We start from the raw sequence: 12,947 nt of genomic DNA, 5'->3' as shown, positions 1-12,947 counted from the left end.
TTTTTAATCTCGGGGAAAATGAACTGCGGCCACAGTCTCCACCCACAACCCCCCCCCACCCCTCCCAACCTCCGCTAAATGTGTTTGCGCCCGGGCCCAGGCAGTTTTTAAACGCATTGACCCATCCCCAAGCAAACTTCCTTTGTTGCATTGCCGTGTCATCATGACGGATATCTGCCTTCCCGTGCGGAAAACACTTTTTTGGTGTTCTATTTTAACACAGCGTTCGATCGGCCGTCCGGTGAGACGCATCAAAAAATAAATAAATCAGCAGAATAGCGCTCCCTTGCTTGTCCAAAATAACTGTAATTAGGTATGCAAATAACACAAGAATCCCTCAGAGGCTCGGGCAATGTATATGTCAATGAGCACGGCGCAATAAGAGGCAGGAGGCGGTAAGGAAGGCATCAACGCAGCTTGTAACTTTGCACGCTCGCACCATTCGATACCGAGCCTCTTCCAGTAATTACAGTACTGTTGCTGCATCCCGTTTTTTTTTTCTGGAGGGGCGTTTGAAATGAGATCTCGGCGGCCCAACTCGGACTCCACACGTACTTTGGAGGACGACGGTACTGTGGTGAGTCGGGTGAAGCTTATCGAAGGCTTGACCTTCTTTCATTTGGTCACCGGAATTCAACGGCACTGCGCAATTCATCGAGATTTAATCGTGATTTTGATTTGGGCTTCTCGCGATCATATGCACCTTGAACGCACCGTGCTTACTGTTTACTAGCATTTTTTTTGCAAAACTAAACACAAAAAATGTTGTATAGTTAAATCGATGGAATAAATAGTTTTCTCTAAACTGCTAGCTTAAAGCTAGCAAGCAATGGGAAACCCTATTGACTGGCTAGCAAAAATTATCATTAGACGTGGCGGGAGGGATTGACATTCAACCAATGAATATTCATGCACAAACGCCGTAACAATGCTCACAGGTGTATATATTCTTACATTCTGATTTTTCGGAGTCTAAATCACTCCGAAGTAGAAGTCACATGAGCCATAAAATGCATGCTAAATAAGAAAAAAACCTAAATCGTACTGGAGTGAGTATAAATCGGATTTTGGGGGGAAATGCATTTGATAAAATCCAACACCAAGAAGAGACATCTTGAAAGCCAATTTAAAATCAAAATTAAATCGAGAACAACAGGCTGAATAAGTGTACGATATGCTAACGTTACATGATGCATCAACAACGAACGGAGAACGTGCCTTGTATGTTGACGTCAATCATTTGGGGTTATTCCGACCAAGGTGTCGCAGTTTTTTGTTTTTTTTTAATTGCAGAGAGTTGGTACGCAAGTGCGGGCCGCTCGCCAGGTGTGCAGGCCCAGGGTCAATGAGCGTCAACAATTAACGCAGTTTGACGCCATTAACGCACTGTTTCCATTTGCCAGGATGAGTGAGCGACACGCGCAGGTGGGAAGCAAAGGGCTTTTACTCGTCATGGCGCTCGCCATCAGCCTCTGGGACATGTCTGAGAGCTCGACAGGTGAGTACATTTGCCGTCTTGCTCCCCCAGCCAACCGCTGAATCTCATCGGCCTGATATTTTCTGAAAATAAAAAGCCACGTCTCATATTTGAACTAATCTAGTAATCACCCGCCCGTTGCTTCTCCATGTACGGCGTAACATTAAGTATTGTTTTGGTCGTCAAAATCCCGATGTAGTGGCAGCGAGTGTGTCCATTGTTAAACGATTAAAAACACATCATTGCTTCACACTGTCGAGCGGGGTGACTTTGCCCTTAATTATGATCGAAGGCGAGGGCACTTTAGAGGATTTTTCAATCAGTCTTCACATATATTGGGATTAGACACAGCAGCGCCGCAAAATGGCTAATCATCTGAAAGTAGCCGCCGACAACAATGTGGTGAAATAGGAATGTGTTTGGCTTCAGAAGCCTGTGCACATGTGACACTGGGGCCACGAATAAAGCTTTGGATTCAGGGCGCATGCTTGAAGATTAGCAGGAAGCAATTGGCCTCAGGGCTCATCGTTGGTTTTGCTCTTTGGATGATGGAGCGCTGACATTAATATTCCAATCGTATATCATCCATATCGCAGAGGTGAGGGACTGAAGTCACCACGGCTTAGTTCGAGTTAGTTGCTGGTTTTAGGATGTGGGACTTGATGGACTAAAACTTACAAAAGACTCTACTTGACCGATGTGTTATTCGATATGATAAGGACTTGAACTTAAGACTTTGACATTTTGAGAATGATAAAAATAAGATAGTGTGCCAGTTGTTGTTGGGTTTTTTTGCATGTGTTGTCTAGTGCACTCAAAACCAAGCAAGGCCACCTCAGGAAAGAAATGTCATGAAGGGACCACCAAATATGGTTACATTTTGTTCGCCACAAAGTATAAAAGCTTTTCTTAAACTTACGATCCCGATCCTATTATTTCCTTGTGTCTGTTTAGAATCACGGTCATCTCGGTCATGGTAATCCATGAAGATTGCTGGTTGTGTTTTTTGTCTTCTTATTGAAATGTTTTGTTTTAAACAACGTCTGAGGCAACTATGCGATCAGGTTGGATGCTAACATTCCATTTATGATCAATTCGGATGAGCGATTGCTCATGCAAGCAAAAAAAAATCAAAGACTACAGCATTTCCCTTTGACACTACCAAAATAAACAAAAACAAAAAGACAGCGAAGCTACATTAGCGTCACCGTTTAGCTCACCATTAGGTCAAACTAAGTGCGTGTCAGTTACAAAAACCAAAACAAAAAGACAGCAAAGCTTTGTTAGCTTTACAGTTTAGCTCACCAGGAGCTGGTCAAATGAGAAGTTGGAAAAAAACAAAGACAGCTAAGCTACGTTAGCTTCACAGTTTAATTCACTTATGGCTGGTTAAACTAGAAGTTCATGTGAGTTATTGTTTTAAATGAAAAGGGAAAAATAGACAACACAGAGATTAGTTTTTGCAGACATATCCAAAATAGGAGACAACTATAACATCAAACTTTATCCCTCCCGAGAAATACAAAAACAAAAAGACAGCTAAGCTACATTAGCGTCATAGTTCAGCTTGCCACTAGCTAGGCAAATTATAAGCTCTTGTCAAGTCAAAGGTTTAAATGAATTGGAAAAAAAATACAGACAATACAAGGATTGGTTTTTGGAACTGCTGTGAAACTACAAGGATTTCTTTCCGTGTTAATTTAGCATCCATGAGTAAGCACAAACTATGAGCAGATCCCAAATGCTCAACTTCATTGACGTTCAAAGACAAAGTCAACCACAAAACCCTCGTGTGGGAGCCTGTTGAGTTACCATCCATCACTTCTCATCACCAAGCGACTTGAAACGAAGACTTTTTGAGCACACCAGTGGTGCTTTGCACAACTCAACAACAAAAAAAAAAAAAATACCCCCAATTAGCTCAAATCAGTAATTTGAGCTAATTGTATCGAGTCCAACCCCACTCAATCCCTTCCTCATTGAAAGTGCTGTCAAGCTTTGTAAACCCGCCGAGATCAATTACGACAAGTCGGTAACACTACAAATGGAGGCCAAGCCGCTTGTTTGATCGCTCTGCCGCGGCACAGAAAACGCGCGGCCGCGTGTAATTGGTGGCGTACTCGCGTCTCTCCTGGTGGACAGGATGTCCATTTACAAGCATGATAGATATGCACCTCTCCTTCCCTTTGTCTACCAATTAGGCGGCGGCATGCCTCTTTTGATGCGCTCGCCTTTGACTGGCATGGACGCGCGCGTTCAAGGCGCTCATCATTTTCGCAGGAAGTGGATGCGGATAATCTCACATCCTATTTCTCTCTGATAACCACAGCGGCCCGCTAATTTCCCCTGTGCGTTGTGTCTGTGGCTGTAAACCTGTTGTAATTCAGGGCATGGAACCAGCCCAGCGCCAATCCAAAACACGGCAAATTAATTTGTTCCACGAGAAGAGTGAAATGAAGAATTCATCTTCTTGGAAAAAGAGGTCGAATCAGCCTCTCCAATTGTCTTCTACCATTCTATAATATCGTCTTTAACATTTTGTCACCTCTAAATGTATATGTGAAGCAACGCGTCTCAATCTTTCTTCATTATTAGCATATATCAGCGTGCATTATTCATAGGGCCGGCAAAGACAATTTCTCTGCATGAGCGTTGTAAATGGCACAAAACAGTGGTTATGATTCCATTATCATTCCCATCAGCCCCTGTGAACAACGCAAAGTTCGCATCATTTGCAGTTTCCTCACCCTCTCCAGGGACCGAAGCACACATCTGCCCAGTATTTTCAGCCCTGCGTTGCAAAAAAACAAAAAACCTTTGCAGTGGGTATCAGAATGTCTTGGGATGCCATCAAATGTGTGACAAAATAAATTTTAAAAAATCGGAAAGCTGGGTGAAGAATGAGTCACAGTGACTCACGGGGCAGCATTTGAATTTCACCGCGACGGAACTTCAAGCTGAGAAATCGTTCGTTCAGACTCCTAAATAAGAACCCACTTAAACGAGGTGGAGGAGGAGAAACTCTCATCGTCAGACCGAGATGAATGTTTTGCATTCACAGCACAGAATAGGACAATTTAGCCTGCGGTGCTGTGCTGGAATGTAATAATGGGAGTTGCTTATGCATCGTTTTGTCAATATTAAAATGCAGTCTGAAGCCACGCTGCCATGATGTCTCTTTGTTATTTGGCAGTTTTACAAATGTGAATAGAAAACGGCTGTCGTGTCAAAATTAGTCGACAACGGGCATCACAAGCCGGGCCCGTTATCGCCCCATTCCCACGTCAAAACTTGTTGCGAGGTGGTCTTTCCAAAGTTGCAAAGTGCTTATTCACGCTCCGCGCCCCAAGGCATGAAAGACAAACGCACCCGGAGCAAGTCAAGCGGTTTAAATGTTTGCTCGACAAGTGTTGCCAGAATCTCTCTAAAGGACGCACTTCACGCTGAGAGTCTGCGCGCCGTTTCCGATTGGATAGGGGAGCTCTTCTTGGATGCCCACTCAGCTTTTTGGTGCCAACAGATGCACACACACACAAAAAAAGCATCTCAGTCTGGTGCCTGAATGTATTTGCGAAGACTGGTTTGGAAGCCGGTGTGACAGAGGCTCCCCCGATTCCCTCGAAGTTTAAATCAACGATAAGACAGACGGGAATTCATGGACATTCCCTTTAGAAATGCAAATGTTGAAGGGCCCACGCATTTGTTCGGTGGTTCCAAAAAAATTGTAAGGAGGCAATATTTGAGCAGACTTCATTCGAGTCACTCGCGATGGTCGGCGATGTTAACCCTTTCATGGCTCTGTAACCTGATAACCTGATAAGCCACGGGTTCCCAAACTACGGCCCGTGGGCCAAATGTGGCCCACCCCTGCATTTTCCTGGCCCCTTGAACAATAACAAATATGTGTTTTTTGTGTTTTTTTGTGGGGGTGGGGGGGTTCCCCTCCAGGTCTGACCAAGTGATCTAGACTTGTAGATGCATAGGACATAACATTCTATTGCACCCTTCTGCAGTCTGTGCCCTATTCACACTCCTGTCAAAAAAACAAAAAACAAAAACAAATGGACTAATGGCGAAAACATTAAGTAAAAGAAGAACAAAAAGATTGGTTATTATTGATTTCATAAATTGTGCCTGTCAAGAGCCCAGAAAAAGGTTAATACCTGGTTATGTGCGGCTTTTTCGAAAACAATAAATGTTGATGTCTCGACACCTCCTGTGATCGTCACCCTTTTTGTTACAAACCGAACTTGGCCCCTGTCAGAGAAGGGAAAAGTTATTTGGCCCTCACAGGAAAAAGTTTGGAGACCCCTGTGATAAGCTGTCCACTGTAGTGACCGCTGTCACTGAAAGGGTTAAATGGCCAGAAACACAGTTTCATTGAAAAGACAATTAGGATGGCATCTAGATTCTTCATTTCATCGCGGTGTATCTTCGGAAGGACGCCTCATGAAAATGTCACAAGCGGTTAATAGAGCAAGGAGCCGCTGAGGCGCTAAATAATTCAGACAATGGAGCGTGATCTGGAAATTGGCTCCAAGTTCTGCAGCGCTGCACTTTGGCCGTTCACACATCGGACCGCCGCTCGGATGGGGAATCGGTTCTGTTCCACAGTTACTGGCTTGATCAAACACAAACAGTATGTTTATTTATGCAACACGGATTGGTTACGTCAATTGCAGCGACGACGTGCATAGGGTCGGAAAACGGCGCGATGGACTAATTTGTAGGTACGTTTAAATATGGAACATGAGTGTTTGTCACCTCTGCTCACAATGTGTAAAACGTGCTACCACTCTCGGCATTACGCACCAGCACGCCCGCCAAAGCATTTTTGGGACGACTTCATTTAAGATCAATTGACTTTATTGCATATTGTAGCTCTCTCCAAAAGGCGCAGATTTTTCCGCTAAAGGCAATCTGTCAGTCGGATGTAAGATGCGGAAGTACTATGTGAATTAGAGATGCTGGCAATTTTTGATTGAATGATGCCGCCCAGGAAACGGTGTACAAGAAGAGAGTCTCTAAAAGAAAATGGGCTGTCTCTTTCCCTGAGAGAGATGAAAGAGGTGTTGTAAAGATCCGAGAGAGATATGCTCTTATGGGACTCCGTACAAGGCTACGAATGAGGGGGTAATGACTTATACTACACAGCGTCGGATTAAACACTGATTGTTCCTTTTTTCCCCCACTTTCCAGCAGCGCAGCATGTTCCCACGGGCACCTGCGAGGTGGTCGCCTTGCATCGCTGCTGCAACAAGAACAAAATTGAGGAGCGCTCGCAAACCGTCAAGTGCTCCTGTTTTCCGGGGCAAGTGGCCGGCACCACCAGAGCCGCCCCCTCCTGCGTCGACGGTACGATTTTGTCACAATCTGTACGACGTTTATGATGCGTTGTTGAGATGAGATCCCTGCGATCGTGCGAAATAATCGCTTGAATGCAATCACAAAGATAGCCGAGCTGATATTTTTCGGTAGCTCAATCAAGTGCGATGTTGCACTATAAGGCGCTTCGGATTATAAGGCCCAACTTCAATGAATGCCCTATTTTAAAACAGTTTTCATATATAGGGCGCACCGCATTATAAGGCACATTGAATAGAAGCTACAATGGTGGCTGCGGTCGCATTCTGCATCCACTAGATGGTGCTACGCTAAAGGGAATACAATACAATGCAGCTTTATATAACTTTCACAACTGCTGCAGCTGTAACAAAGAACTTTACATAAGAGTTAAAATACGATGTTGAAGAATTCATAGTAACGATCCATATATACGGCTCATTGGATTATAAGGCGCACCCTCAGCTTTAAAGAAAATGTAATGACTTTAGTTGCGCCTTATAGTGCGGAAAATATGGTAACCAGATTATCAAACATGGGAGTATGTGCAGGCTACCGTAGTGTATATGGCTTAAAGAGGCTGCTCTGGTCTGGGGAGTGAACTGGGTGTCAAAGAATGAGCGTGGAGAAGGTGGTTGGCTGTTTTTTAATCCTTTTTTTAAGTGTTTGTTTTCTTACCGCTTACCGCTTGCAAGGCCAGTTCTATATATTTAGCTCGTGACGGGAGACTTCGTGAAATTAATTGATATATTGGCAATGATTTGGGAACATTAAAATTCCTTGAATGAAAAAATGCGAAGCTCTGAGGATGAATTTTTACTTTGGCCAGTGTTTTTTTGTGTGCATTTGTTAGTTATTTTATGCAGCCCTAGTTATTGCCAAGTCGAAGAGTTTTTATTGTATTTTAAAAAAAATTAAGTACTCGTTCGTTAGTCTACTAGCAGTTAGTGCGGCAGTGGTCCAACAGATCCAGCGGCTTTAACTACCGGGATCCCCCCCCCCACCCCCGCCTCCCCCCCAACCACCACAAAATAAATAAATTCATCATTAAATGAATGAATGAATGCCTGGCAAAACCATATCAGCCTTTTAACGGTTCCCTTTAATGACACTGTGTCTCTTAACATGCTAATGTGTCCGACCTCAAGCTCAGCACGAGTGGCAAGTGACTTGCTTTGGTCGAGCTTTCGTTCTCAACTCCGGATCCAATTGTGTTTGACCTATTCCTTGACATTTTAGTATTGACATTTTCTGCAAATTAGAGCTCCGAGACACCGGCCCTCAGTTTAGCGCTCGGCGGGCGTTCTCGGCAAAAGTGACCAGCACTTAACCTTTTAATTATTCCTTTTTTCTCCAAGATGGAATTACCTTTAACTGTGTGTGAGACAAGCCTCCTCCTGATAAATCATCACATGAACCTCCATCTCAGAGGACTTGCACCGATTTGTATTCCGCTTCAAAAATAGTGCCTCAGCTCCCTTACATTGCGAAAATATGAACGGAATTGTGACCTCATTGCATATTCACCACAATCGAACCGCGTGTCTAATTCCGAACGGACGAGCGCGCACTTCCAAACAAACACTTTCCAAACTCGATAATCCACCGCTCATTACCCCAACGCGCGTCGCGTTAATGAAGGAGTTCAAGGTCAAAGCCGTTCCCGGCTTCTCTAACGGCCACAGTGAAAACAAATCAACAAACAACACAGTTCCAGATGTTTTCAGCCATCGTGCTCGCATCGTTAACCATTAACGGAAACGCATGCAATGGACTCTTTGCCGGTTGTTATTTGATGCGGAACCTTGGTGGCCATCTGCCCGCCATTGACCCTGTGTACATTTACCACCCCAGTGCTGCAGCTATAAAGTGGGTGTGATTCAAATTCATTTCGCTGCAATTTACTCGATTGAGGATGCGGTGCTATGTGGATATTATAGCAACCATCATCCTCTGCGAACGCTAAATGAAAGGGATGTGTAATATAGATAATGGCCCCTGTAATAGGCCCAAGCGCCAACGGAGCAGCGGCAGCTTTATTCGGTGTTCAAGACTGTTGTATTCGCAACACGGCTGCACATCTTGCAGGATTGCGTGAGTGTACGAATGGTGTGACCTGCCACGAGGATTCAGACAGCAAAAGCTGTCAAAATTCCGACTCTCGGCGAGACAGTGACAGAAACATCCTGTTCCGCCACACATAGATGCTCCTAATTAAATAATGGGTTAGTTAAAACCATTTGTGCAGAATGGATTTTCAGAGCTAAAAATATCCAGATTTTTTTCCTGGTTAAAAGATGTGGTTTAATCATCACCTTAGTAATGATAGTCTTATTTTCTTTGATTTTCCAAAAACTTATCTGAAGCAATAACACCATTTTTGACCACCTTAAAAAAAACTACTGAGTACCACCATAATGACCGACATTAAACTACAGTGACGTAGCTAAATGTTCATACAATTAATTGCAAGTCAGTGTCACATTGTGTACAATTTATGGACTGTAACGTCAACACGACACTTAGATATTGGAACATTGCGCTAAAAAGTGAAATACAACTGAACTTGGGCAGTGATTCTTTCATGTACCATTAGAGGGAGCTCAAGTTCCACAAGTGGTACGTCACTGGCTCTCGGGGACATGTCAGCTCTTTGTTACGAGGATTTTTTTTTCTTTTCGTTTGGACTTATTTTATTTATTTATGTATTTATTTATGAAATTGAGTCGTCCATATTTTATTTTATTTTGGTTTGCTTCGGCAACGCAGCTCCATGGATTAAGATACGGCAGCTTTAGTTATCATCGCGCATTTCATACACAAGGTAATTCAATGTGCTTCACAATAGCTGCAACAACATTTTAAATGCAAAATAATTTAAGATGTGACCGTTTATTCCATTTGCGCGCAGCATAACAGCTAAATGCAGCATGTTTGCTTTGAATTCTGGACCCCGCTAATTGACCCGAGGCTGTTGCCCTCAGAACACACTTGCGGTAGCATCACAGACCCAATATTCAGTCGTCTGGCTTCCTCTCAAATTCCAAACAAATGCATGCTGAGTTCATTGAAAATTCAACATTTCCAATGGAAGAAAATGTACGTGTGAATGGTTGTTTATTTATATCTGCCCTGTGATTGGCTGGGAAACGGTCAAGGGTGTGCAGTTCACTTGCAACCCACAATCTCGTTACGCTAAAACTGAATGCAACTGGATGTGACTTCCAGCCTCCATAGTGGAGCAGAAGTGGTGGTGTCAGATGCACCCGTGCCTTGACGGCGAAGAATGCAAAGTCCTTCCTGATCTGAAAGGCTGGAGCTGTGCTACAGGGAACAAAATCAAAACCACAAAGGTAAGAGTTTTGGGGTGGCAAACACGTCTGTTTAACGAGAATTAACTTGTTGAATGTGACCTTACGCGCTTGGGCCAAAGTCAACAAGCTTCTCTTGTGTTTCTCCGGGTCCGCGTCGGGTTGAAAACGAGCTAATGTTTGCCGTCGGGCCTCTGGGGGGGGCCTCGAATCAATGATCTGCCATGTCTCCTTAGCACTTTCGAGACACTTTGATCACCCAAACTGGCCAATTACTCGCTCCAATTACCTGCTTTTAAGGTTGTAACGTGACGCTCGTATCCTTCAGTGTGTTATGATGACCCATAGACTTTGCTTCTGCCTCCCTGCATGTGTACTTAATTATTTAAAGTGTCCACACCACACCTGCCTGGAGCTGGCAGGCTGGAGCCTGGGGCTATTGATTCAGGGATTTGTCGGGACCTCAAAATGGGACACATATTTATTTGACTTTTTGTCACGGAAACTGCCGAAACAAGGTTTGCAATTCGACTGAGCTGATGAGAAAAGTCTGAATGAATGTGTTGTTGTTTTTTTGTTTGTTTGTTTTTTCTAACATGGATGATGGGGAAGATTTCCGCGGATAGGGATCAACTTTGGTAACATCACATTCTTCACCGGGGACTCCACAGGTGAGACATCTTTTTTGTTGTTGTTGTTTTATTGGCTCATTGACACACTTGTAATATTCATAATGGCATGTCATAGTTAAAAAATGGTGTTAAAACATCAAGTGTGAAAACAACCCGCGATCAGAATTTCCGACTGAGTTAACCTGAACCATTCATGTGTAAATGCATATGCGCTCTGCTACAATATCCACTATTTATTTATATTTTTGACATCTCGGCTAAAATAGTGAGAACTTCTGTCTCGGCCGCACAAAATGCCCGAGGTGTCTGTGTGAGTCAGAGTAAGAAAATATGCTGGTGGTGAACTGGAATAGCCATTAGCCTTGCTAGCTTCAGCGATTCCGCTTGCTAACGGCTATTCTCATGACGGCTTCTATTTGTTCCTCTTCCCGTGTATATTCTTAAGAAAACAAAATCAATGAATGTATCTGTTTTACAAGAAACAAGTTCCGATTGATTCAACGTAGACCTTTTGGTCTTGTAGGTTTGGCTAGTTTAACGAAAAATGAACAATGAATTCATGATTTAAAAAAAATATCAAGTTCAGGTTGAGGTGTTAATTTACTCAACACTTGGATTTGTCACCTTAAGCGTTCATGTGAAATTCTACCAAAAAAGTGTTGCACAAACACGGAGACATAAATCTGTCATAAATCGGTCAGTGAGTCATAAATCAGATGATAATAATGCGAGATAATTGGTAGACTCATCGATTGAACTATTTCATCTTTCATGCCACAATGATACAAAAACAGTATCTAAACACGATAAAAATAAATTATTCTAATTCTCATCTACCGCCTTCATCTTTTTATATTCTCCGGCCTGCGTGCGTTTAACAACTGTTCCAGTGCAAAAACTATAATTGGCGATGATGAGTTGTATTTTTAATCATTTGGTTTTATTTGTTTCTGTGCCTGGCTGCCAAACCGGTCTGTTGCACACAAAAAAAAAACGAACAGACATAAAAAAATTGTACTTCTGCATATTTGAATCGTTCACATCATCCATTAAGTTTTTACAGACACACAACGGGGAGAGATGAGTTGGCGGTTTTCCAGCTTTCCGTTTCCTGCTGATATTCCAGGTGCATTATGGCCTAATAATCCTGCCTGCATCTTTAAACAGACGTTATTATCATAAACCCAGTTGGTGTTGTCGACGACTCGACAGCATAAACAGCGTGCTCCACACCTTCTGTGTTAAATCTTGCAGCCGAGCACACTTCAGACACAGTGTGGAAAATAACCCTTTACGTGTTAATTTAGCACCTGTCAGACGCCAATTATAACCGCGCAAAATGTTTTTCCTCTATTTGTATTTTCATTTAATAATCACTCAAGTACTGTTGCAATCATTTGCGCCCCTCTTGAAGAGACCCGGCTCACAGTCACGACTTCAAGATTAGCATCTCAGCCCTTCGTTGTGATTATCCGCAAATTACTCGCAAATTAGCGCCACATTCATAACAGACACAGTTTAGGGTTGAAATGTCTTTGTCAAAACAATATTTGATGTTCACCAACACACTACTTGTATTTTCAAGACAATGATCAGCTCCACGTGGGCCCCGATGCAAGCGGACTGTTGTTGTGGAATATATGAGTATATCGTTTAGGTCGGGGTTTGACAAAGGAGGTTCTTCAATACAATTCACCGAGCATTTGCGTTACCATTCCTGGAATATTTTGTATTCAATAAATTAACCGGGTGCTCTGGTTTCCTCCCACATTTCAAAAACATGCGTAGCAGACGAATGGAACACTCTAAATTGTCTCGAGATGCGATTGTAAGCGCAAATGTTTTTTTTTTTTTTTTTTTAAATCTCTGTGTGCCCTGCAATTGGCAACCAGTTCAGGGTGTCCACCACCGATTCCCCGAAGACAGCTGAGATAGGCTCCCACATGCCCCTTGTGAGGATAAGCGGTTTAGAAAATGGATGGATAAATTATTTATATGTATAGTTTGCATCTACATTTCATTCATTCATTCATTCATTCATTCATTCATCTTCCGTACCGCTTCATCCTCACGAGGGTCGCGGGGGGTGCTGGAGCCTATCCCAGCTGTCTCCGGGCAGCAGGCGGGGGACACCCTGAATCGGTTGCCAGCCAATCGCAGGGCACACAGAGACGAACAACCATC

General features: G+C 43.2%; 1 protein-coding gene across 2 annotated transcripts in view; it reads left to right on the top strand.

Moving 5' to 3' along the window:
- Window positions 1-12,947, top strand: part of LOC127593669 (chemokine-like protein TAFA-2) — a 39,808-nt gene that overhangs the window by 23,981 nt on the left and 2,880 nt on the right. Inside the window, exons 2-5 of one of the 2 annotated variants that reach the window (XM_052055258.1) lie at window positions 1,404-1,498; window positions 6,680-6,832; window positions 10,049-10,173; window positions 10,744-10,802. In XM_052055258.1, coding sequence (XP_051911218.1) covers window positions 1,405-1,498; window positions 6,680-6,832; window positions 10,049-10,173; window positions 10,744-10,773 — 402 coding nt within the window. In that variant the 5' untranslated portion in view covers window position 1,404 and the 3' untranslated portion in view covers window positions 10,774-10,802. Of the gene's footprint in view, window positions 1-1,403; window positions 1,499-6,676; window positions 6,833-10,048; window positions 10,174-10,743; window positions 10,803-12,947 lie in introns of both variants that reach the window. The other variant, XM_052055257.1, reaches the window with a different exon arrangement.

This window comes from Hippocampus zosterae, chromosome 21 (assembly GCF_025434085.1).
Source record: "Hippocampus zosterae strain Florida chromosome 21, ASM2543408v3, whole genome shotgun sequence".
Taxonomy (NCBI): domain Eukaryota; kingdom Metazoa; phylum Chordata; class Actinopteri; order Syngnathiformes; family Syngnathidae; genus Hippocampus; species Hippocampus zosterae.
Note: the sequence above shows the minus strand (reverse complement) of the source record. Positions and strands in the feature narration are given on the sequence as shown.